The sequence below is a fragment of the Elgaria multicarinata genome, chromosome 9 (genome assembly GCF_023053635.1).
Source record: "Elgaria multicarinata webbii isolate HBS135686 ecotype San Diego chromosome 9, rElgMul1.1.pri, whole genome shotgun sequence".
NCBI classification, from domain to species: domain Eukaryota; kingdom Metazoa; phylum Chordata; class Lepidosauria; order Squamata; family Anguidae; genus Elgaria; species Elgaria multicarinata.
In genome coordinates this window covers 50,964,878-50,992,393 of record NC_086179.1, presented here as the reverse complement: position 1 = coordinate 50,992,393, position 27,516 = coordinate 50,964,878, and the positions used below count along the sequence as shown (strand labels likewise).

The 27,516-nt window shown below is 38.7% G+C and overlaps 1 protein-coding gene across 2 annotated transcripts in view; it reads left to right on the top strand.

Moving 5' to 3' along the window:
- Positions 1–27,516, top strand: part of NAV3 (neuron navigator 3) — a 277,390-nt gene that overhangs the window by 80,183 nt on the left and 169,691 nt on the right. For both annotated transcript variants that reach the window (XM_063133851.1, XM_063133852.1), the window contains exons 4-6: positions 4,630–4,702; positions 9,112–9,295; positions 25,139–25,207. In XM_063133851.1, the coding sequence (XP_062989921.1) occupies positions 4,630–4,702; positions 9,112–9,295; positions 25,139–25,207 (326 nt within the window). The remainder of the gene's footprint in view (positions 1–4,629; positions 4,703–9,111; positions 9,296–25,138; positions 25,208–27,516) is intronic.

The following is a 27,516-nucleotide window of genomic DNA, read 5'->3' as shown; positions in this document are numbered from 1 at the left end:
TAATTAATATTAATATCAAAGTTCTAAAAGCACAGCCCTGCCTTCAACATGTTTACTCAGCATTCAATAGGCCTTACTTACTTCTTAGTAAGTAAGCTGAGAATTGCAGCTTCAGCTTATCAAATAAACTGGGGAAGGAACATTCACAATTGGAAATGAACAACTGTTAATCACAGGATTCAGTGAGATGACAGAAAATGGTTTGGCTGATCAGAGAATGTAGGGGGTGGGGAGAGATAATACATTGGTGGCCAGGATTGTTGTTGTTGCTTTAAATCCAGATTGGCTAGATGAGATTTGTTGTGTGAATTTGATATTGATACAGTGACAATCCTGCCTACCCTAAAGCCAAATAAGTAAGGCAATATTGCTAAGTAGTACATAAAACTACCCCATACTACATTAACCCTGTAATTTGCTAGGTAAACATTGATTTCAGAGACCCATTCCAGTTCTGATTGAAACAGTATGGATGGCTTGGAAGCTGGCTAAAGTATATTGGAACTTGTGCAACTGCAACATTTAAATTATTTTCATCTGTGTGTAAGTTTGAATAAAAAGTGTTTGGGGCTATTGAGGTCTGAGTTCAAAGAATAATTGTGGTCTGCCAAGGCAAGAAGAAGGTAATTAAAACAATGTTGATGTATACATTGAAAGCTTCAAAATTGTTAGACTTAAAAGTAAAAAAACAAAACAAAAAACAAATGGGAATGAAAGTGAAAAATAACCCCAAGAATTTATTACCAAATGCCTTGTCGAATCTTTTAACAGTGCTTCTATAGCATATTTCAAGTATTCCAAGTGCTTCATATACATTATCTCAAGGATTCTTACACAAGGCTAGTAGGTAGGTCAGCATTATATTCTCCGTATTGCAAATGAGGGCTGAGGCTGAAAGAATAATGGTTTACCTAAGGTCAATAGTGAATTCACAACTGAGGTGAGATTTGAATTGGGGATTTCCTGGTCACACCCCTGGTTGATATGCTACACCACTTCTCTGCTTTGCTTCATTCAGCAAATATAGATGGAATAACACCATCAACATGTGTGAGGCCTTGTAAGCTGAGCTCTTATAGGACATTATATTACTCATACACCAAATACCCTAAAATAGAATAATAATTATAATAAGTTACGTATTATCCAGAAAGAAAGAGTTAATCAGCTCAATGCAGGTCTTTCTGTTGTGACAACTCCATGCTGCTAACAAAGCTTGCTTTACTTCCGTAAGCATATGTAAAAGGAAAGTCAAATGTTGTGGAAAATCTATCAGGAAACAGGTACAGCCTCATTTCTGACCATAGCTGTCTGTCGCCTGGCACCTCCTCCACCTTTCCCAAGATAAGAAAAGGGCTGACTGACCAGGAGTGTGAGAGTGTGAGTTAAATGGGGTGTGGATCCATTCTGGGTTTGGTTCAGCTCAGGAGGACTAGGCCAAACTTGATATGGAACTGATTTTTCAAAAGTGCCTGAGGACTTGTATTTTTGAACCCACCATTTTGAATACTCATCCCATCTCTAGGAGGACTTTTCCTTTGACATTCAGGACAATGCTGTGCATGTCTATTCAGAAGTACGTCCCAATGAGACTTATACCCGAGTAGGTGCTTATAGGATTGCAGCCTGAGGCAGTTCTTGAGACTTAGACGGCTGATATGGATAAATAAATGTCCATTTATTCCTCCAGAAAACTTTCTTCCCCTGAACACCCAGCTCTGCAAATAGCAAGGATGCCCTTAATTACTCTAAGTCATTTCTCCACATTTTTCTTCACATAATTGAAGATACTCATAGCATGTGCAACTTTGATATAACATGCCGCATTTGTGTTTACACAGTTATTTCAAGTAAAAAGACATTTCTGACCTTGCAGGCACTAATTTGAATTCAGTCTATTTACTTCAGTGAAGTTAGTTGAGATTTATATAAAAGCATCAGTAGAAACTAGACCAATGTGTTTATTTTAATGTGTTAGCTATCATATTATTTACATCATGTTGGTCTTAGAAAAATATACTTTGGAGAGGTGTTTCATGGTAGTAGTCCTTTGGATACTGTTGTGATTCCTGTATGAAGAACTACTTTGATAAATGTTTGTTTTTTAATACATTAACTTAGTGTGCTTCTTTTCTGCATAAAATATAGCTGTCTAGACTCTTGGCATATTCTTCTTGCTCTTGGAAAAAATCAGTCCAAGTGTTAAAAGAAGGTTCCCGTTTAGGTTTGGAAAGGTTTCCCCTACGTGCTCTGTAGAAAAAAATGTTTCTATACTTTTTCTTCAAAGGTTACTTTGTGGTAGTATTAGCAGAGGAATAGTTTAGGAAACTCTACCTCTTTTACCTCCACAGGTAGATTCAATTTTCCTTTGAAGTCCATACCATTTAGGATATGTTTCCAGTTCATCTCATGTGATTAGGATTGCAATTCTTTACCTGGGAATAAGCCCCACTGAGTAGACATATATAAGATGCACTGTTCATCACCCTCTTACACTCTTTACTGCTACTTTTGCCCTTGGAAAGGAATAGGTGATAGAAAGGCAACCCAGAGGCGTTGAAGCGGGGCTCTCTGGGAACAATCGTATTAAAATGCATCAAGTCTTATTGACAGGATAAGACCACTCCTACCAAGAAATAATTGCTTAAATTGCTTAAGCATTCCTTTAGTTGCCATCTGTCTGTCAAGCAGCACATATTTCTTCAGCCACTTGTTCTCCTTTGCATGTCTGGAATGGCACAGACTACAGATCGGATACAAACCTGGAAGTCCTGTCACAACCAAGATACTATTTCTCAGCTCTGTTTCTAGCAATAATAGTGACCTAACACAAACACTTACTGCCTCAATTAGCTTTTGTGTGTTTGGTTGTTGTTGTTGATGATGATAATGTTATCCCCATATATCGTTAGTAATAAGGCATGCTACCAATTTAAATTATTTATTTAAAGAAGTCACACCAATACATATAGAATTTAATCATAATGCTAAGGTAGTTTAAATGCCAAAGATAAACGGCATGAAATCTGAATAACCTTCACTGGCAGGCATCCCATTGCGCTCGTGTGCTTGCATGAAGGACTGCTCACGCAACAGGGCTTTTGCACTTTATTAATAACCCCAAATAAATGAAAAGACTCATTTTCAAAAAGGGGCAGGTCAGCAGAGCTTGCAGAAGGGAGGCTTGTACCAATCTGGAAGGGAACATCTTTGCTCATTTCCAGGGTTATTTTTAGAAGCATGTGTGGTCGCCCTCACAAGCACAACAGGACCAGAAGAACAGCCCCATTGGATACAGCCCAATAGCTTTAATTTTGTTCTACAAAATGAAGTAATTTTTTTACCAATTTTATAGTTTATTATTTTCCCACCATTTTAAGGTTCACATATGCTAAAATAACATCTAAATGTTATCTTCATCCATGCCTTCATTTACTCTCATTTTACTAAATTTGCAAAGATGTTGTTTCCTGCTTTCATATAGTTTTGTGTTTCTTACCATTGTGAGGTAGGCCTTTCCTCTATTGTTTGTCTGTTCAAGCTACAAATTGGCAAAAGACCTGGAATTATGTTATCTGTGAAGCCCCAAATCAGACAATACCTAAACTTAATCATTTTTTTTCTAATGTCATTAAAGCTCTTATTTTTAGTTTTTAATGTCCTTAAAGCTCTTGTAATTTCTATTATTATTATGAACTTGAATGCGAGTAGAATTCTCTGCACATCCGGAAATCCTGATAAGGCAGTGGCCACAACTGTTGGAGAGTACTACTTGTGTTTAAGCGAAAATGTATAGAACTCCTTTTCAGACCTTGCTGATTGAACATGACAATGTCTGAATGAAGTGGGTGGGGCCCAGCACATGTGGAAATATAGGGGGCAGAATCAACATGCATGGCCCTGACCCTTTACCAACTTTAAGTCCATACACATTCACCAGAAAAGCACTACTACACAGTCTTCCCCAACTTGACACTCTCCAGATATATTGGATTACAGTTTGCCGTGGTAGATGGGGTTGATGGGATTTGTAGTCTTAACACTTCTAGAGGTCACCAGGTTAGGAAAGGCAGACCCAAAACTTCATAATAATCTACTGCTAATAAATAATATTTGTTTCTGGATTCTGATGTGAAGGAATTTAAAAGCTAACTCATATTCAAAGCTTAATAAATAATATTTACTTATTATATCGCACCTCATTCCGAGCAAATACTTTTGACATATTTGTCAATTGTTTTTTGTTGATGTGTTTTTGTTGAACCAGGCAGTCACCCACATCTTTGTACACACGCCACAGTATTGTGTTCTGTATGAAAGCTTTCATTATTGCTTATTTGTGTGTACAAAATCCAGTATTATGGTAAGTAGGTGGGTTGCTGATTTGTCAGCATGCCATTCTGGATCAACCCTTTATGAATTGTTTTTAAGCACCAAAGTGGACAATGAAAGCTTTTACAGCAGCTGCCCAATTAGCAGTAATCATTCTTGTTAAACTTTTCTAAAGTACTGGAGTATGTGATGAATGTAAAGTATTCATTTCTTTTTTTCTCCAAGCCATTTGCTGCCTTCAAGTCCGTCTTGTAAAATAGCCTTTAACTGCTTTGCACTTTCATGTTCATTTTGCAGATTGAGAATGTTGATGTCTGTCTTAGCTTTCTGGCAGCCAGAGGAGTAAATGTCCAAGGTCTTTCTGCTGAAGGTAAGAAAAACACTCTGTCAGCAGAGATAGTGAAATACCTTCCTGAAAAGTACTTCTTGAACCTTTCTTTGCAAAATACTATATTGGAAAAGATATTTGTTATTTATGAAATACATCATTTCGGTTTGACTTCCTTGGTATAAATTATAACTATACAAGAAAATGAACATTTCCTATGGGAAACGTAGCCCATTTATTTAAATTAGCACTTTCCCCTTGTATACGCTCTCTCCGTTTCCTCTCTTTCCTAATGACATATGTAGCTGCAAGTATGCTTTCCACAAACACATCTCTGGAAAATGCGTGAGTGTGACTTATAGTGCTACAGAGTGCAGATCACCGAAATAGGGCACGATCCACAGCCTACTGAAGATAACAGCAAACCTCATTTTAGCAAAAGTAACATAAAGACTGTTTTATTGTGCTTATGAACTGTGCTATGAATTAATGTACAGCGTCATATTGGAATGTGCAAGCGTATGCTACAGAATTTTGGTCAATTTGTAGAATTTATCATATTTGGGTGTATGAGCCGTTGTCTGGTACTGACATAGAAAATTAATATGTATTTAAAATTACAAGTCTTTTAAAGATCAGAGTATAATACACATTATTCTGTGTGCAGGTTTGCCTGCTGTGTGTAAATAAGGTTTATTACATTATGCTCTTCCTTTCCGAATAACGCTAAACTTGCAGCATATTCAATGGCTCTTAATTCTATGAAGTGATTGAGCACCCTCTCCTGACTTTGGCAGGGTTTGAAATTCCATGGTATTTTAGCCTCCATGTGGTATTGTCCTTAGTGTATACTGAAGCTGAAGAAATTATTCCTTTAGCAGAAATTACTAGTACAGTACTAAGTTTTGAATTATGGCTTCTCTTTAGCAGTAAATGCAAAATGCAGTTGTCACAAATATGTCACATTTTCACAAAATTAATAGCTTCCATCTCTTGAGACCTTTGAACTAATTAATTTGTTGACATATGAGCAATGTAGAGAATTCCAAATAGTGAAAGATGTTTTCTCACACATACTCAGAAGAATACAGTTAATTTCAGTGGGGAATATTTGGAAGTATAATTTTCCCCTCCTGCTCACATTTATCAGTGTAGATTTATTTCATGATCCTGGAAAAAATGTTACACTTCTTGAAAACCTTTCAAATTTATTTTTAACCTCTAGAACATATACAAGTTTCAGATGTTCCAAGTCCACATACTGATCAAGGCTGAATTTTGTTGAAATGGGGTGAAAAAGTATAGAAATATTGCAAAGCTATTTCCTAAGTTTTTTAAAAATATTTCTGCCTGTCTTACAGATGCGCAATATAAATGTTCCTCTTTCCCCAAATCTATTATTACTCAATAATTATTTAAAAATTACTCATATTTTAAAAATGTGCATTTTTACTCCTTTGATTTGTATTCAAAATTGCAAACTAATAGTTGTGACAAATTTCCCACAAAATATTCAATTCAACCAGGCATACACGTTGTCAGTATCTATAGAATGACTACAGCATTGAATTTTCCATATCTGAGGAAAGTTTTTCAGATCAAAAAGGAAATATGCAGGATATCCATGTGTTCATTACACTAGCAATCTCAGCATCACTATATTGTAACTATCTGTGTAATCACTAATTCAATTTATGAATGTAAGTTTTTTTTTGTACAGGACATTCCTTGAAGCTGCTCTCACCTAATAAATCATAATGTGTAAGAGTAAGGCAATAATAAATGTTCTTAGAAGGAGAGCCAATCCACTGGGGTTACCAAGGTGCACCCTTTAAGAAATTAATGGTGCCAACTTAATCTAGGAACACTTAAAAAGCAAAGCAATGGACATAACCTTCCACAGAATGACATAATGCATTGGGATTTTATCCACTTTAATTCTGTTTCCTTTTTAAAAGCTGAGAAGTTCCAAAACCACACATGATGTAGTATTGTGTTTTCATTTCTGCTGTATAAAGAATAAGAAGCTGTAGCTAGATTATTATTATTATTTATTATTATTTATTTATTTATTTATATAGCACCATCAGTGTACATGGTGCTGTACAGAGTAAAACAGTAAATCGCAAGACCCTGCCGCATAGGCTTACAATCTAATAAAATCATAGTAAAGCAATAAGGAGGGGAAGAGAATGTAAACAGGCACTGGGTAGGGTATGAACACAACAGGATTTACTTTGAGTAAATATGTATAGGATTGTGTTTTTGAGTTGTTATATAATTGCTTTTATTATAACTGAGATGTGTGTTTTTATTAAACGTTTTTCTTCTGTGATTGGTCGCAGACCCAGCAGTTTTAGGGCATAATCCACTGCATGTTTAGACAGAAAAAAATCCTAGTGGAAAAAATCCTAATTTTTGTGAACCGCCCAGAGAGCTTCGGCTATTGGGCGGTATAAAAATGTAATAAATAAATAAATAAATAAATGGGGAATGCTGGGAATTGTAGGACTTTTTTTCTGTCTAAACATGCATAGGATTCCACCCTAAGTCTGTATCCAAACCAACAGCAGATAAATATCAAAGAGGAAACATCAGAGAGAAACCATAACTAGCCTAGCAATCCTGGAGACATCTGCAATGGATTCAAATGAGTTCAATGAATCTGAACTGTGGATTCCGCAGGAGACCAGTTTTTTCCCAAGTAACATGGATTCTGCAGATTTCTGGACCTTTTTTTTTACTTTGCGGGGGAGGGACTTTTGCAAACTTGCACTTACTCTAATTAGTGCAAGTGAAATAAAATTCTCATATATCCCTTAAAAAAATCTGATTCTGTAAATGAATGAACAAGGAAACACAATCTGCAAAACACAGACAGAATGCATTTCACAAAATCTCTACATACCTAATCCACCCCTCCCCCCCCCAAAAAACAGCTGCTTGGAACAATTGCTAATTTTCTGACACACACTATGCCTGGACCACTCTTATCAGCTGGATTAGAAACTGCCTAGTTGATCTGGGGGAAAATGGGTTTATTAAAGCAGCAGCAGCAACAGAAGAAACTGTTTCACTAATTTGCCAGTGGTGGTAGTGAATAAGGTTCGTGATGCTGGATTTGAATTTCAAGTTTGTGTAAATAGTCCCGTTGTGTTGAATACATCAGAGGTGTTACCATGCTTCTGCATGATCCCACATGTCTAAACCATCAGCCCTTGTGTGTAGATGCTCAAAACTTTGCACCAATTGTGTACACCTGTTGGGTGGAAAGATATGTGCACAATTAATCATCTTAATTGTTGTCAAAGTGCTCTAGAAACATGGCTACAAAGCAGGCTTATGTGCCAAATAGATTATATGGCTGCTGCTCACACTTTTCCATACAACTTTACTGCCCAAGCTGCTTATATATAGCAGCTGTGTCTGAAGAGTAGAGAATAGAGTTACTAGATCAGGGCCATAAATATCAGGTATATAATCTAATAACCAAACAAAACTGTCTATAGCCATTAAGTGATTTTGCATTGTTAAAAAAGAAAAGTCTCGGCTGAAATATAAATAAATAAATATGCTGTGTATTGCACAGTCAGTTTTGAATGATCCAGAATGCTGGAAAGAGTAAAAGTATAATAACAGCCTACTCTAGCAAGGGCATCTGATGTTTTTCAAGCTTTATATTCAGAAAAATGATTTTTTTAAAATTTCTACAACGTTAAAAGTAAAGTGTTTTTTATTTCTTGGCTATATTTTTAAACATGCTAACATGCACATGGATACACCTTATTTTGGCAGCTGGGTTTTTTGTTTTACTATTCATTCTTTCACGCTTATTTTCTATTTTATAAGCTAACCTAGGAGCTTATAGCCTGGACCTAGACATTTTAAATTAATTTAGGCTAATTATAACTAAAATAATAATTATCATTTTGTCCTTTTTGACATTGGCTGTTTTCTTAATGAACTCTGAGGGATTCAGAACCCAAAAAACTAGTAATAGGCACAATATCAGTTTAACAACAGGATAAGGAAATGTTATATTTAAATTAGTTTATCATAGCCCACCCGAATGATCCAGAATCCATTAGACCAAGGTGTGCAACTTGTAGGCCTCCAGATATTTCAGCTATGCTGGGCAGGACTGATAGGAAATGTAGGCCATTCCTGCATTAGGCCTTCAGTAGGAATGGTATGCTGTCAACATTTCGACGTTGTTAAATATTTCCGGTGGATAATCTTTGAGCAGGTAACCAGTGAGGACTTCACATGAGGAAAAAATATTAGATGCAGGATTCTTCCATGAAACTGGTTCCAAAGTGACACAGGATCAAACTTTAGCACACTTGTTAACCTGAAAATATATGTAACGTCCATTATGCACAACTGTGAAGACAAAAGTGAAAGTGTGTATTTTATATATATTTTCATTTCCTTTTTTTCTTTTCTTCCAGAAATAAGGAATGGAAATTTGAAAGCCATTTTAGGGCTGTTTTTCAGTTTGTCTCGTTATAAACAGCAACAACACCAACAGCAACAATACTATCAGTCTTTGGTAGAGCTACAACAGCACGTCTCTCATTCTCCGCCTCCCACTGAGATCGGCCAGCCCAAAACACAGCAAGATATGCAGTCCAGGTAGGTCAGAATATTGCTTTGTTAAAATCTGCACTTCTTTTGCTTTTATTTTGTAGCAAAGATGTTCCAAATAACCAAAGTGAGAATTTAAGTGTACAATCTTAACTGCATGGAAATACATTACTTAGAAGTAAATCTAAATTCAATTAGACTGACTCCAGTGTAAGTGTGCATAGGATTGTACGTGTTAACTGATATATTGATTCAGTTACTTCAGATTAACAGCTTTATTTTAAGTCTATAACATATGAGTTGTTATCACTGACAATTAGCAATGACATGGAGTAGTGTGGGGAAATCACTACTTGATGGATAGAATTCTTGCAATATTACCAGAGGGTGGGAAGTCATCCTGGGGAAATCAACCTGAGTAAAGAAGAAGTAGGAGTATAGCCTTTTCTTGAAAGAAAAGCAATATCTTCCTCTTATAATGTTTGGTGTGTGAAAATTACAGGATAGGGTATATTCTTCCCCTTCCCAGAGTGCCCCCTCCCTCATCCACAAACTCTCTCTCTGTCTCTCTCTCTCACACACACACACACACACACCGCTACCTCTTACCTCCCCACCATGGGTGGAGGGACTTCATCAGGATCTTGGGGAAGGCTTTAATCTCCCTACTCAAAGAGGAGAAGTAGTTGCTCTAGCCCATCTTACTGAGAGAAAAATGATGGAGTAAAGTGAACTAGAGTGGCAAAAGACACTCCAGCCTTCCATACTCAATGGTAATGTTATTCTTGAGAGAGTATGGAAAGCTAGATTGTTATTTTTGGCCCCACGGGAATAGAGGTACAGTAAGAGAGGTGCAGGAATGGAAATGTGGGAGAGGCAGCTAGGGCTTCAGCAGGTTACTATGAGCTGTGGGCTGCCTTACATAGAATAAGATGACTGTCATATAGATAGCAGAACCAAAAAGAGCTCATGGATATTACCACATTATTTCATTGAACACAAATGTTTTTTTTTAAAAAAACAAAAAGCATTATTACAGGTCTTAAAATATAACGGAACATACCTTCTTGAATAATACATAAAGATATACTGAACACTGTTTGCTTATATTATTGTATATACAGCCATTTATCTGTTACTCTATTGAATATGATGTATAGAAGGTTGATAGATGGTAAAAAAGGGAATTCTGGCCTGGTAAATGACTGCTATATCATTGTTAATGTTGGGCTAAGTATTAGCAGGGTTTGAGGTCGGGATAGGATCTGGACTTGAGGAACAGTGTGCCAGAAGATCAAAATATCACAGCTAAGGATCTCCAAAACAGAAACCTATTTGGCAAACTCAAAGGTGATATTTGTACAAACAACCGTGAAACAGGGTGCATGGAGACAGCAGGCAAGGGAGATAGGCAGACAAGTTGGAATGAAATGCAGCAACAGAAGTCAAAGCCATATAGGCAAACTCAGGCTAGTAGTTTCCCAGGCATGACTTGGGAGCATGTGTAGCCACTCTAGTATCAGGCTTCCTGAAGCTGGAACCACGTGAATGAGAATACTACCTCTTTCTTCTTCGATCTGCAAGCAAAATAATTGCATTGTTAAATGTTCCAGGTGAACACTAGAAGATTTATAGCTAAAGTTCAGCTGACTCTAACTGTTGCAACGTATGGGATTATTCAGAGACTGATTATAGATGGGGAAGTACTATTCAGATTGTTGCATAAATGTAAAACTCTTCGAGTAAAGGTGAAAGGAAACGTCCATTTAGGAAAGCAAAAACCATTTAGGCAGTTCAAACTTTCCGCAATGAATACAAACCAGACACTATTTAGCTAAATAGTTTAGGCAGAATTCTATTGACATGAATGGGTCAATACCTAACATAGCACTTAGATGATCGGGCTTTTATAGGCATAGACAAAGAATGCATTTTATAGAGCATGTTATTTTAACATAATTTATGATTATAACAAAGCTGCACACGCTTGACATATATATTTGATTGAATATGTTCTTTTTCTTAATTACATGCTTAGCTCCCTTTTAGTGCTTTTAAAGGGCAAGGGGTTAAATAAAGAGGATTTTCTTACGAGCTTTTCACCAATTTTGAATATTAGCTATTGAGATCCAACCCACAGTGAAATCATTGGCAACTGTTACACACTTCCCAATGAGGCTTCAAATCATACGCAAAAGTTCTTTGATGTATCATAGTAATTCGGTTCTGTACATAGCCTTCTTTTAGAAATGTATAGGGTGACCATATTTGGGAAACCAAAAAAGATAGGGTGACCATGTGGAAAGGAGGACAGGGCTCCCGTGTCTTTAACAGGTGTAGAGAAAAGGGAATTTCAGCAGATGTCATTGTATGCATGCAGCACCTGGTGAAATTCGCTCTTCATCACAACCGTTCAAGCTGCGGGAGCCCTGCCCTCTTTTGTATCTGGTCACTCTAGCTACACTCCTGCAGGTTTAATTGTTGTGATGAAGAGGGAATTCCACCAGGTGCTGCATACATACAAAGGACACCTGCTGAAATTCCCTTTTGTATACAACTGTTAAAGATGTAGGAGCCCTGTCCATATGGCCACCCTAAAAAAAGAGGACACCCCTGGGGGGAGCGCACTTTCTGTGGTCTCTGGAAAGCCTGCCATTCCCCCTGCCATGGTAATGGCGGCTGAGATTGGAACAGAGGAGGGGAAAGTGTGTCATATCCCCCCCGCCACTGCTCCAATTGGGCCTTTTTCTATAACGTCTGAGAATGACACACTTTCCCCTAATGTTGGCCTTAAAGGGGAGTGTGTGTCATTCCAGGACATTATAGAAAATTATAGAAGGTCCCCCCTGACACCCAGGATAGAATAAAAAACTGAACAATTCCAGGGAAATCCTGACAGTTGGTCATCCTAGCAAATGTATTACAATATGAAATGTGATGGAAATAAAACAAACACCTATTTGTCTGGTAGTTTAAACTTAGTCTTATTTATTTATGTGAAAGACAGTGAAATGTGATCTGTATAGACAAGGGCCAGATCTACACTACTGCTTCAAAGCGCTTTACAACAGTTTTGACAACTATTGGGGTCCAGGACACACTCCATATACCGTGGTCAAAACTGTTATAAAGTGCTTAATAGCAGTAGTGTAGATCCGGCCAAGGTGGTGAACTTTCTGGGCTCAAGCCTGGATAAGAGCTTTGGGAGCTTGTAAAGCTAGTCCTGTTCTTGCCTTCCTGAGAAACCTACCTTGCACAAAACCCTGGTAAACTCTCAAACCCTAGCAGAACTCTGTAACCCAGACTTCACCAATGCCCAGAAGTGCTAAGCAATCATCAGGACAGAGGCAAAACATGAGAAACACTCTAGTTACTAATAACTAGATGTGAACAAGAATTTCTGGAATGTATAATAGTTTAGCAAGTTCCATGTTGGTTGGTTATGGTATCCTTATGTTGACTGGTCTTATATTTAATATTTTGAAACTCTCTTTCCTTAGCTACTGATTAAAAATACCATTTGAAATTAACCATGTAATAATTGCACATTAACAGCATGATCATGTTCACCATGAAAAAATGTTTATAATTATTGTCTTGAATTTTCATAAAGCTGATTAATGCGTATATAAATTTGATATCAAATTTAATTGTACATTTAAAAAATATAATATCTGTTCAATATGGCACTGTGGGTTCTCTTTTAGAGATTGTGAAAATATCAAGTAGTTAGCCTTCGGAGCACTTTGCTACTATTTGGTGCTAGGGTCGTTGCCTAGAAAGCACTTGACTGTATCAGGAGCTGGACATTTTGCTAGAATCAGTTTGGTACATATTCAGGAATACAGGAACTGAAAGATGGATGAGTACCCTGATGCTTGGAGTTATATATTTTTTAAAAAAAAACTCTCCAAGAACAAGGGAACCAGCACACTACATTAACTTGCCATTGTGGGCAGTTTAAAGAAATAGGTGCACCAATGAAATTGCTCCTTCATCATCATATCATTGTAGATGGTATATCTTAATTTGTACATGAATGTAAAAATATAGTATTCTTACTAAATTTCAACTGATTGAAAATACATCGTATTTCAATTAAATTAAGAATCATTGCCACATCTGAGATGTAAGTTTTTTCCTAAAGGTCATATGATCAATAAAATTCTTTACATGGTTTTAACTACATTTCTGAATCAGGTAGACGAATTTAATTTATTAACTCTAACTGGAAGGATGCGTGGTAAAAAAATATCGTTCACATTTATCTTGATTTACTGGGATGTAAGGTAGAACTATTGAGCCATTCTTTGTGCTCCAATAAAACGGAGCGAAAATGTAACCTGGCACTGTAGTCATGCTTCTGTATGAGGGAGTGTAGACTGTAAAAGCATTAATCAGGGTAATTACCTTTTGCTGGGCCCTTGGTCAATGTAGGTCATTTTAGAGGCAGGCAAGCATATGGCAAGCTCTCCATTGAGAACATTGTGCACTTTTCAAAGGGTTATGTCTTCGCTTGGCAAAATCATCACTTTCTCCCATGCTCAAAGGACAGCTTGGAATCATAAGAGTGCATTCTTAAAGTAACAGGAGGACATCCCCTAGCAGCAGTATCTTAACCCTTTGTCAACCAACTTGCATGCTATGGATTACAATGATCATTTACACTAGGTGCAAACAGGTAACCTTAAAGATTTCATTGTCCCAATGTTTACTCATATTGTCATTCTCAGAGTGAGTAAAAGCTCTTCTAATTATTATGCTTCTTTGGAATCACATAAAAGAGATGCTCACAGCCAAACAACATGTTACATTTAATGCATGGCACATAGCTATGTCAGTACATTTTCCTTATTCAAAAGGACACGTGGGAACCTGATCAAGATCCAGACCTTAGCAGGAGGTATTGCAACTTTAATTCTCCCCACTCCATCCTGCAATTTACACAGGAGGAAAAGCCTCCATTCTTTTCAACTGGGGCTTTTTTTCTTATACAAATTGCAGGTGATTTGTCCAGATCAGGACAATGGGGTGGGGTGAGGGACAAAGGGTTAAAGCCAGTTCCTGGCATTTACTGTTAAGTAAGGAAAAGAGCAATGTACTGCATGGTAAGTACTAAAAGTAACGTGTATTTTGCCTGCAAATTAATCAAGCAGGCATATGTTCCACCAGTGAGCCAAATTAATCAAATAGGTATGTGTTCCACCAATGGGTGCCTGCAGCTACCAACTCTGCAGATTTATTGAGAAGTGAGGTTTCATTTGTAAGCAAAAGTGGTAGGAGATAGTTTGATTGCTTCTTACTACTACTACTATTACTACAACAACAACATTTATTTCTTACCCGCCTCTTCCTCTGGATCGAAGCAGGGAACAACATCAAATATAAAAATACTATAAAATATATAAAGCTGATTAAAAACATATAAAACTAATACATTATTAAGATAACAGCCAGACATTTTAAAATTCGGCTGGGTAGGCCTGCCAGAAGAGATCATATATAATGATATATATATACCTTTCAAATGACATAGACACACACACGCACACACAACTGTGGTTTTGAATGAAGTGGGAGTGTGTTAGTTCTCACGATTGCTCTTGCTACAGCCAGGCAGAGCTAAACAACCCAAGATTCTGTTTCCTCCAATAACCCACCATTCTTGGTTTGGCCATTGCAATAAACAATTCAGGGGTGGATCTCTGGGTTGTTTAACTCAGCAGGAGCAGGTGGGGCCCCAGGAGCTAGCTCACTCCCTCACTCCCACTCACCCTGGGTAGTCATGACATGCAAACTGGGCCAATATGTGTAAGTTTATTTTCATGTAATTGACAACCCTGGGTTCCTGATTCCCTGGAGAGAAAAATATGCATAGTTATATGTGCACAGACTACAGGTCTTCAAATAAATGTTCATAGATTGAGGTGGGGCCTGCTGCCACATTTCCTCCACTCATGTGAGTTTATTCTGTCATGCATGTTATCTGAAAAGGGTAGATGAAATAACCCATCAGCACATTGCCTATATAATTTTTAACCTTTGGAGATGACTTTATGATGCCTGAGTATACTTGACCCTTGGTAAACACAGATAGTCTGTTCTAGACTCAGATGTTCACCATACTATGATCCAAGAATATAAGAATACATATCTACAAACTAAATTTCCTTATCAGCATATGACAAAAGATAAATATATCAGAATACACATATAGTACCTAAAATGCTTTAATTAAGGCATTATTTTTCCTTAATAGCAGAAACCTCATTAACCCTCAGCCCCCATAAACAAGTCTCTTCTAAGAATGACACATAACAACTTAGCTTAGATTAAAAACTATTCCTTGTCTACCCAAGAATTTCTAAATTTACAAACTGGGTCACAAGACATGTTTCATATTTAGAAGTGAAGGTTCATCTACATTGAGCTGCTTGCTTATTCTCTTGCTATCCAGGCTGGTAATATTGTTGGCAAGTAGAGTTCTGGAGGTAGTGGGTCTATTTAAATTTCAGGTTCATTTAGGTGATGAATAATACTTGATCTATGGAACTGTGTGTGTGCGCACACACACACATGAGATACATTTCTAGAGATGGATGGAGATGAATATGAAAAGAAAGGACTTTAATATTAATGAAAAAATTTAAAAAGAGAGGCATTTTGGCCAACAATATGTCTTTGTTCTGGGAAGTGAGCATAGTTATATTGAATACTTTTATTGAATTCTCTTTTCCTGCAGTACAGTTACAAGTTAGTCATGCTTTCATTTTTGTTTATTTTACAAAAAGAAAAAAGAAGGTCACAATGTTGATGGCCTTATATTATATCTGTCAGCAGATATGCATGGCAACAATGATTACATTATATTTTGTGCCATGTTTTGCAAGTTTTATTTCATGATTGCAGCACATATCTAAACTTGCTATGGTGATGGTCTTTCAGCCACCCAGATACTAAGGGGAAACACATGTAGATGAAAGTTCTTTCCCATTCATGGATTAGTAAGTAACTGATTTCAGGGAGCTGTCAGCAAAATTCCAAAATGCAGACAAACCAAAGTTATCACGTACAGACACAGTGGTCACAGCTTGAGAGGCAGCTGGGTTTGGTTAATTCATTAAAGTTCACCGTGTGTTACTTTAGAAAAGCAAATATATTTAGTTGGTTGTTACTTGCCATTTTTTACTATAGCCTGAATACGTTGAATAATGTTTTACTTTGCTGTTTTTTTCAGAGATAGCTATGGGAATGGTGAATCTCAGAGGACTAGCAGTCCTTGTGAGTTCTGTCACGATAACTGTCGAAGGCAATGAATATCTAAACTAGTCATGAGATATAAAGAGAACTTGAAAGATTCTTGATATGCATTGTGCTTTGCACTGAACTGCCACAATACTGTCATGTCATCTGCTATTCTAGAAGGGCCAAAATAATCATAAAGTTCTACAGTTGCAAGAAGCTGTGTGAGTAACAGTGGGAGTTCTCTTTGCATCTTTTGTTGTGGCAGTGCTCACTGCCAAAGAACCAAGGGCCTTGCTAGACGAGGCCTTAGCACGCTTTGAGGGCCAGTTTCCCTGCTGTGCGTCCACATGACGCACAGGAGAATCTGGCCCCAGGCCGCACCGAAGCCTCCCTTAACGCGCCATAAGCGAAGTCGCTTATGGCGCGCCTTTTCCGCAGCTCCGGCCTGAGGCCGGGGCTGCGGAACGTCTAGCGACTTCCGTGGCTTTTTGCGGCTACTCGCTTACTGGGCACAGCGCTGAGCACTGTGCCCATCGGGCCAGGGGGGGGATCCCGGGGGGCGACACAGGAGAGGGGGAGGGAGGGCTGGCACAGGGCGATGAGGGGGAGGGAGGGCTGGCACAGGGCGACGAGGGGGAGGGAGGGCGGGGAAAGAGGGGGCAGGGGGCTTAATTTTTTAAAAAACCCTTACCTTGTCCGCAGTCTTCGGGGCGCACGTGGCCCCTTTAACAAAACAAAAAAATGGCCGACGCTGCAGGGCTTCCGTCGTCCCTGCGCGTCGGCTGTCTAGGAGGCGGGGCGGCGCGCGCTAAAGTTAACGCGCCGTCGCCCCACCTGCCGGCTGGCTTATCCAGCAGGGTCTAGCAAGGCCCCAAGTCACCTCCAACCAAGTTTTATCTCTTCAGCCTTCAGAACTGCCCTGCAAAAATATAAAAGACTGATCTAGCTTTATACATGCTTTTCACCTGCATGTGGATTTTGGCCTGCAGTAATTATTACTTTAGCAATGAATCAAATAATGGCCTCTTCAGTAATCATTCCCTTGCTATTTTCTGTTCCTTCCGTATCCCATTTTGCTAACTTGAGTATAAAAACATCTAAACTCAGTACCAATAGCCACAAACTAGGGAAGAATGGCATAGATTCAAACACCATGGGCATCTTCTTTGTAGAATTACACAATATACCATATTACAGGCTGTCATTTATAATCCATCAAATTAAGACCAAATTAAAGTAGGCATAACAGATGCATGATGGATTAGACCAATAGTTCATTTTGTCTGATGCCAGAAATTTCTCAAGAATTTGGTGATATCCATTCCAACAATTTTAGTTTGCTTATCTGGTAGTTTGGTTGTTTGTTTACTTCTGTTATTTGCTATTAATTATTTTAGCAGGGCTAAATGGAATGCTTTTGCTCTCCCTCTCATCTCCCTTAGTACAACCTGATAGAATGGCTGCTGGTTGTAAACAGTTAAGAAAGGAGGAAGCAATACACATGTGATCTGTATTCTTACTGTAGTTGAAACTGGTTTTAGTAGTGTATTTAAATGTGATTTTTAATATGTTTATATGTGAACTGTTTAGATACTATTAATAAGTATTAAATATAAATAAGCAAATAAGATGCCAGTATATACAGAGGGTCATACTAAAGTATATACAGCCCCTCTAACTACAGGGTTGCTCCATCATCATTGCTTACTTCTACACCATTACTAATTTACCCTATGGACTTTGATGGTAGCTTGAAACAAATTCTTACCTGCGTTTGTAATGCTAAATAATATGCACTGCATGTTGATAGTTTCTATCCTTTCTTTCTTTTTTACATACTATAACATTGACAGATTTATGTCACAGATGTGCATGCTCAGCTATCTAAACTGGGTAATGGTCCCATTTTTCTTGTCAATCTAACAAATATTTTATGTACTGTATGGATTTTATAGCCCATCTTTCTCCATATTTCTATAAAATAAAACATTTCTAGTCCCCAAAAGGCTATCTTGAGATCAACTGCCATCAGACGCCTGATAGCAGGATGTATGTGGTTATGAAACTGTAGTTTCTAGCAGGAAATAAATGTAGAATAGCGTAACCTCAAGTCTGATAGCCAGCAGTGCATAATGAACCATGAAAACAGAATTTGGAATCTAATACCAAGAGTTCAAGGCCGTTGCTTGCCTTTCCATACAAACCACAAGAAGCTTGAATAGCTAAGTCTTGAACTGTTCACCTAAAGTAGAATAGATGTAAAATCATCCCATGAGGAGGAAATGATTGTTTTAAAGTCAGCTAAATGTTTATGTACATAAAACACAATGCAGCACTCTTTCTCCTACTTTTATTTTCTCTAACCTAGACTGAATATCAAGGATGCCACAGCATGACATCAAAATCTGGTTTGGTGGTAAGTTCAGGAATAGAACCCACAAAAACTTCTCTGTAGTTCATAGACTTTGTGCCAAGCTGCTGTGGTACAGTAATGTAATAGAGAGACTGGCTTGAGAGACCCCCCTCACATATGTGTGCATGTTATATAAAAGATCAAAAACATCACTATTTGGTTATGTATATGACCTGTACTATGAAGTGTTTCAAATTTCTGTCACAAGATAATCAGCATCCTTTAGCTCTAGGGTCAATATATAGTATCTAGAAGCATCCTCCATATGGTTGAATTCCACACAGAAGTTACATTTTACTATTTACTCCTGGCAAATTAATTTCTTTCCTCACACTTCATCTTACATGCCCTAATACTTACTGATTGCCTAATAATCGCAGTTGGCCACTGTTGGGATAGAAAAAGCTTTTTCCCTTAACATTTAAATCAGCCTTCCCCAATCTGGGGCCCTCCAAATGTATTGTGATACAAGTCCTATTATCCTCAGTCAGCATTGTCATGCTGGTGGGGATAATGGGAGCTGTAGTCCAGCACATCTGGAGGGGATGAGGTTGGGGAAGAGTGCTTTAAATCATCCTCTTAATACTTTTTTTACTGACCTCCTCTGGATTATATATGATGTCCATACACTTGTGAACGACTGTATATCCACATAAATATGCCTTCCTGTGATGATGATGATGATAATAATAATAATAATAATAATAATAATAATAATAATAATAAATTTATTTCTTACCCGCCTCTCCCTTTGGATCGAGGCGGGGAACAACATTAGAACAGGAATCAATACATCTTAAAAAATCATGATTTAACATTGATCTGGATAGGCCTGCCGGAAAAGGCTAGTCTTTAAAGCTGCCTTAAAATCACACATAGTGTTAATTTTACAAATCTCCTCTGGCAGGCCATTCCACAATCTGGGGGCGACAGAAGAAAAGGTCCTCTGGGAAACTGATGCCAGCCTAGTTTTAGCTGACTGATGTAAGTTCATCCCAGAGGACCTGAGTGTGCGGGGAGGACTGTATGGGAGAAGGCGATCCCGCAGGTAACCTGGACCCAAACCATTTAGGGCTTTAAAGGTGATGACCAACACTTTGTACTTTGCCCGGAAACTAATTGGCAGCCAGTGGAGTGATTTTAATGTTGGTATAATGTGGTCACCCCTAGGTGTACCGGTGACCAACCTGGCTGCCATATTTTGAACTAGTTGAAGTTTCCGAACTAGGTACAATGGTAGCCCTATGTAGAGCGCATTGCAGAAGTCAAGCCTTGAGGTTACCAGCGCGTGCACTACTGTCTTTAGGTCTTCTGACTCTAAGAAGGGGCGCAGCTGGCGTTTCAGCTGAAGCTGATAGTAGGCACTCCTGGCCGTCGCATCTATCTGGGCTGTCATTTGGAGCGACGGATCCAGGAGCACCCCCAAACTGCGAACACAGCCTTTCAGGGGGAGTGTAGCTGACACACCTCCAAACCTAGGTGAGAGCCCTTGACAGCAAGCACCTCTGTTTTGTCTGGATTCAGCTTCAGTTTGTTTTTCCTCATCCAGCCCATTACTGCCTCCAAGCACTCATTCAGAGGAGACACACTATCCTTAGCTGATGCTGTTATTGAAGGCATAGAGAAATATATTTGGGTGTCATGAGCATACTGATAGCACCCCGCCCCATGCCTCCGGATGATCTCTCCCAGCGGTTTCATGTAGATGTTAAACTGCATTGGGGATAGGATGGCACCTTGTGGTATGCCATACAACAGCTCCTTTTGGAGGAGCAACTATCCCCAAGCATCACCATCTGGAATCTACCTGAGAGGTAGGACCGGAACCACTGGAGCACAGTGCCCCGGATTCCCAAACCCCTCAGGCGTTCCAGAAGGATACCATGGTCGATGGTATCGAAAGCCGCTGAAAGGTCCAAAAGTACCAGCAGGGACACACTCCCCCTGTCAATGCTCATGCGGAGATCATCCACTAAGGCGACCATAGCTGTCTCAACTCCGTATCCTGCCCTAAAGCCAGTTTGAAATGGGTCTAGAAAATCTGTATCATCCAAGACTGCTTGGAGTTGGAAGGCAACTGCCCTCTCTATCACTTTGCCCAAAAATGGAAGATTTGATACTGGTCTATAATTATTAAGGTCCAGGGGATCCAGGGAGGGCTAATAGGCATAACCATTTTCTGCTAGAATCACTGGAATTTAGGAGATGTCCCTAATTTGCCTTCTTTTGTATGTAATCAAATCGTGACTGGCAGTATTTTCTTATTATCCTTTGATAAAAGATGCAAGTATTTTTCTAGGGTTAATGAGACAAGTTTGTCAGTATACTTGAGAAGGGAATTAGGGGCATTTTCCAAGCTTCAGAAATATTAAAAGAAAACCTTGCCTTTATTTTGAATATATAGGGTCTTTATTGAATAAGTATTTAATGGATTAATATTGTATCTGTTTTTGTATGGTTTTTATTTTATACATTGCTACTGTACCTTTAAGGGTGCCCTAATAATAATTTTAAATAAATAAAAATGAAATGAATTCTTTGTTTCATAATTATGCAGGGTGTATCTACTGGATAGTGTCAAAATAGTAAATTAGAAGATAGTAGATAAATCCAGTGTGGCAAAGTATGTTCCATGAATGGGAAGAGGCAATAGTATACCACAGTTAAAAGAACGAAACAGAACATTTAATAGTAGACCTTTTGAAACAAAAACAATCACCTGCAAACAGACATTCTCCACTGTGGTGGAACACTGACCCTTTAGATGTGTGCCTGGCAGTAATATTGCACTTCCTGGATCAAAATGCAAACTGAAACCCAGTTATCATTCAGTATTCACCTTCTTAGAATTTTTTGATGCAGTTTTCTGAATAAAAATGTGTAAAAATGTGTATGTTAGAGGGAAATGGGAACGAAACTGTGTACATCGGTGGGTGGGGGAAAACATACCAAAAGTAGAAGGAAAGAGCAACTGAGACAAGGAAAGAGCTGCTGAGCTGTGGGACACAATCTTGTTTGCCAGCAAGCATAAGAAACATCCCTGGAGTCTTATGTCTAGCACGCAGGGAAGCTGACTCCGGTCTTGCCTTGGAGGAGAGCTGGCCCTGCTATTAAGCAGAGTGAGGTGGCCGCCTCAGGTGGAAGGTGCTGGGGGTGTTGGTGGTGGCTGGAGATGTGTTGGAGAACATAACTGTGTGCGACACAACCTCTATCTCTTAAGCTAGCCTGCAGCCTTCAGGTGCATTGGAGGATGCTGTCCAGCTCCCACTGAAATTCAACTACGAGTCCAGTTGGCTTCTGTACTTGGATCAGGGATGCAGGGGATCTTGCCCTTCACCTCAGGCAGTAAAATGCCTAGAGCCAGCATTTGAGAGGAGAATAGCCTTGAGCAGATGACACTGGACTATAGGTCAGTGGTAGAGCACATGCTTTGTATGCAGAAGGGTCCAAGTTTGATCCCCAGCATCTTCAGATGGGGATGGACAAATTCCTGCCTGAAACCCTGGAAAGCTGCAGTCAATGTCTAGATGGACCCCTGGTGTGACTCAGTATGAGGCAGCTTCCTGTGTTTCCAATGTTTCCTATGACATCTGATCTTAATGACATTTCTCCAGGCAGTGTGGCTGTCAACCCCTCATTGTCATTGGATAAGTTTAGGCCCCAAACCCTGAGGCGTCCTAAGTCTGCCATTGTCACAAAGTGGATTTCTCCTGGTAATGAGCATCTGCTTGATGTAATAAAAAGAAAAGAAAAGAAAAATAAAGAACAAAAGAAAAGCAACATAGGCCACCCGGCAACTGAAGGTGTTCAGAAAATAAATGAAAACTCTTTTCCAAAAAGAACAAAACTTGTCTTGTGCAGTTCCCATTCCTTTCAATGAGGCTTGTGCAGAAGTGTATTCCTAAGGCTATAGCATATCTCTTTGCTTTCTTTATAGGTTGTTGGGTGTGTTGTTGCTCTTTGGTATAGAGTATAGTTTTCTGTGATATACTCATAGCTAAGGGTTTTCTTTTGTTTTCTTTTACAGTGCATTGCGTTTTCACATTCGATCACTTTTAGCTAAGACGAATGTATAATACTTTCATTTTAAATGCCGTCATAAAGGAGCTGCAAATGTGAGATCTCATTAAAAGTATTGGAAGTTAAAAGGAGAAAATATCATGCTTCTCAACATATTTGAATAATACTACTTTTGGGATTTTTCTAGTGTTGATTCCCATATAAATGGAAACCTATTAAAGATAATAAAATTAAAATCTTGCACTTATAGTTAGGAACATACTTGGCTTTCCAGGTTGTTAGCATATCCACTTAGAATTGCACCCTGTTTTTAATCTAATGGAGCACTTTACCATTTGGTTTATTAACTAGATTTCAATAATGAATTACAGGGTTTAGTATCAGATTTAGCATTCATCACAGGCCTGTATTCTTCCCCTATGACTGTCTGTGCCATGGGTCTTGCTATTACTTGGCTACAAGTAGTCCATTGCACATGACCCCTCCCCCGTCCACCGCAGATAGTCATCTGATTTCAAAGCCCCTTTTATTCAGCAAGTAGTCAGCAGCTTTTGTGAGTCAAACGAACTGCTTAGCCCTTTTCTACATGGAAATGTTCTTGCCATCTGGAAGAGGCTGGTGAATAATGCCAACTTATTACACAGAAAATAATTGTCATTATTTGTGGATGTGAAATAGCCTCACTTCTGAAAGTGACTGGATTCATACAAAATCACTAAGCATACAGCAGACTTTTTCAAGTTTTCCTCCTTTTCAGCTGATCTGATGTGAAGTATAACAGCAAACCAAATGCTGTTTTAAGCTGTCCGTCTTGCCCCTCTGTGCCAGCCCCTTCCCACTCATACTGCTGTCTCCTGCTGCTACCCTGCACTTCTATCTGAGGAAAACTTGACAGTTTCCAGAGACTCCATTATTACACCCCGTCTTACTTCCAAAGATCTGGACTGCAGCGGTGCTCTTCTTTGCTATGAATAGAAGTGGCTGTGCTGGCCCATTGTAGGTCAAGACAATTTGGATGAAGCCTAGCTGGGCACTCCCTCCCTCCCTCCCTCCTGATTCTTGTGTGCCTACATGCCATCCCTTGCACATGAGGGAGATAGACTGGCACATAACGTTAAGGTTTTTGTTTTGTTTTGCTTCTTGGGTATGGTGAAACATTTGGTCTTGTGAGTCCCCCACCTGCATTCTGAAGTGGTAGAGTCCTGGAGCCATTTAACCAAGTGATAAGCTGTCTAATCACCTCATATCTTTTGCCATGTCATGTCCCAGGCCCAGTCATGTCACATCCCTTGCCATTCCCATCACCTCTTGGAGTTAGTTATATTATGATCCATGCCAGCATCAGCACCAGCACCTTCCTATGCATTTTATTTTCTACCTCAGTGTTTTGCATGTTGCTAGCACAGCTGTGCTTAGGGCAAATTGTCATCTTCTTCATGTTCCAATACATTTCCCCAGACAGTAGAGTTGGACAATAACAAAAGTTGGACAAATTGTGCCATATGATAACGAAGCATCATTCAGAGCTATCTGGTATGCAACATTATATTAATGGTATCTCATTCTAATTAGTTATTTTCCCAGAAAAGGTATTGGTGTAGCAAAACATCACAAAAATGCTATATAAAAATTTAAAATTGTACTTCTGAATGAAATTTAAAAGTAAATCATGGCACATGATCCCCATTAATACTCGTGAGTGTCTTACAGCAGAGGTGAGCAACTTCTGGTCCTCCATATATTTTGTCCTACAACTCCCATAATTCCTCACCATTGGCTTTGCTGGCTAGGGTTGATGGGAGTTGTAGGCCAGAACACACAAGTTACCCACCGCTGTAAAGAATTGCCTCTTTGGACACAGACAATATCTTCAATTAATGATGAAGGTGGATCTTTGGATAAAAATTGATGGCACCAAAGCGTTTTGTATTTTAAAACAATTAGAATGTTGATAGCTTACCACACTTATATTTAAAACAAAGTGTTTCTTCGTTCATGACATGGGGCAGTTTACAATGCATTGCATTACAACATAGTCTGTACTTTGAAAACTCATGGTGTAAACATTACATCTAACTCTTTCTCTGATTAATTTGTTTTCTATCCATGTTCTATTTGCATTACATTAACTCATCATTTGGTGGTAAGTTTGTGCTTTTTATGCATATTCAAAAAAATTCTTTAATTCAATTTCTCTGTTTCTTCTCATACAGTCTGACAGCCAGATATGCAACTCAGTCTAATCACAGTGGAATTGCAACCAGTCAAAAAAAGCCTTCTAGGTCAGTTAACATCTCTAATTTATTGCTTGCTAGTGATGCTTAATGGAGTCACGGCCCACTGGCATTTTTATTCTTTAAACCAAAGTAGACATTAAGCTCTTTATCATCATATTTTAAATGCAGGCTTTGCAGGATATTTCTGTTGGCCAGTGGAAAAGCCCTGCCCCGTCTGCAAAAATAACAGTAATGTGTAATAGCGGTAGGCATATCTTTGTGTTGCTACTTAATATACTGCATGTAACATAACTGACTTAAATGAGTTGTCAAGATTCTAGATGGAGTTTAGTGCTCTAAAGCTTCATGTTCAACACATAGGCTAGACAAAGATGCAATAGAAAAAGACTGGCAGCATATTCTTTGGCTGTGTTGCAGAGCCATTTTTGCAACTAAGGGTGCAATCCTATGCATGTTTGGACAGAAAGAAGTTTTATCTGTCTAAACATGCATAGGATTGTGCTCTAAACTGCAGACAGACATGCCAGAATTGCAACCCCCTGGGCCTGAGGTTCTGAACCTCTGCCCTAAAACGAACTTTTGTTACTTTTCAACGCCTAGAGAAGGCTGGCAGTGAGTGAATAAACTACAGATGGAGTGCAGTTAGTGAAGGTTCATATGCTTATCTGTTACTTTGGTTGCGACAGCACCATTCACAGCACTGTGAGCTATTCATCACTTTTTCAGTTCATTGGTCCAGTTCAAAGAGGAGACACTGCTTGGAGGGGCACAACGTTAAATTTACAAATCAAGCAGAAGAAGCAGGTGACTTATATGGAACTGCCTTATTGTTGGCTTGGGAATGGAAAAGAACACGGGTTTTTAAACTTGCCAGCCATTATCTGTCTTTTTGCATAGGAAGGGCAGTAAAGCCCATGCTCTGCATGCAAAAATGTCCCAGGCTCAATCCTTGGTGTCTCCAGGTAGGGCTGGGAAAGGCTTCTGTTTGAAACCTGGAGCCACGGCCAGTCAGTGCAGATATTAGGCACTTCTGATGTTCCTATGAAAACCATTTGGAAACCACTGGAGTAGAGCGACCAGCACTGTTCCAGTCTGTCATGTGTATATTAAAGTTTTGTATGAAATCTTTAGTCTTAGGGGGCAACTATTGTTTCTGTGATAAAATAGAACAACGCCATAATCCTTACATGGATGCAAATCTTACAGCCTTAGACAGCCGAGATGTTGATTGCCTGTTGTCCCGTCTATGCCATGGCTATGGCCTTCTTTCCTATGCCCACTAAAATCTATTCCTTTGTTTCCTAAAGGAGGACTCATAGCTTCTCTTGTTGTGTTCAGTCTATGTCAATTATACCCAGTCCTTTAAAAACTGACCGTACTACTTGCTGTCCAGTTCATTGCAGACAATGAACTATCAGTTGCGTAATCCAATGTCTAGAGTCAGTTTTCTAACACAAGTCTTGAGCTGCTGGTGATAGCCTGGAATGAGCTATACCAGAGTCCAGTTGTTGTGCACCTGTGGTCATAGGTTTTCAATCCCATTTATCACAGACTCTTCTGTCTCATGCATAATTCATCCTGTCTGGGAGTGAACAGTTGTTTGTTTAACTCTATACATTTTATAACAGTGTCTGTAAAGTTTTGACCAGAAGTATGTCCCTTGTGAATTACCTGTTGCTTTACACTTTGCATTTCCTTTGTTGCTTAAGCTGATGGGGGTGGGTGGGATGACCATAACTGGAATAAATGGATACATGTGGAAAGTAAGTGATCCCATAGTTAATGTTTAAACTAAAGTTTTTGAATATATTATGTATGTGTGTTGGAAGTGCTTTAAAATCTATTTTCAAGTATTACAAATGCTCTTGCAGTTGTTTTCATAAAACAATTGGACTTTTAAATGTATTTTTGCCACATTCATAAGGTAACTGAATCAGTAGCCATTGACCAGTTGTTTTCATAGGCCTTGATAAAAATGTAGCATGCATAAAAGCTTAGATAATCTACTCTGTTCCCAGCACAGAGAAAGGGGCCAATAACAGAATGAACTAATTGCTGGATTATCAGGCACCTAATACTGCAATTCTTTAGCTACCTATTTCACAGAAGGTGAAAAGCTGGAATAAATACTCAAACATTGTAGTCTAAGTCTAAAATATTATTGTTCATAATTTCTGTATAAGAAAGGTGGAATTGGTTTCAGCTTTTCTTTCTTTCTTTTTCTTTTTTTGGTGTGCAAATATAGTAAGCAAAGCATTGTTTATTCAACAAAACAAAACTCCCAAACTTAATATTTGCTATTTTCTCTATGTATTATTTTCTTTGATTTCTTCCTGTGCCAGGATAGCAATGTT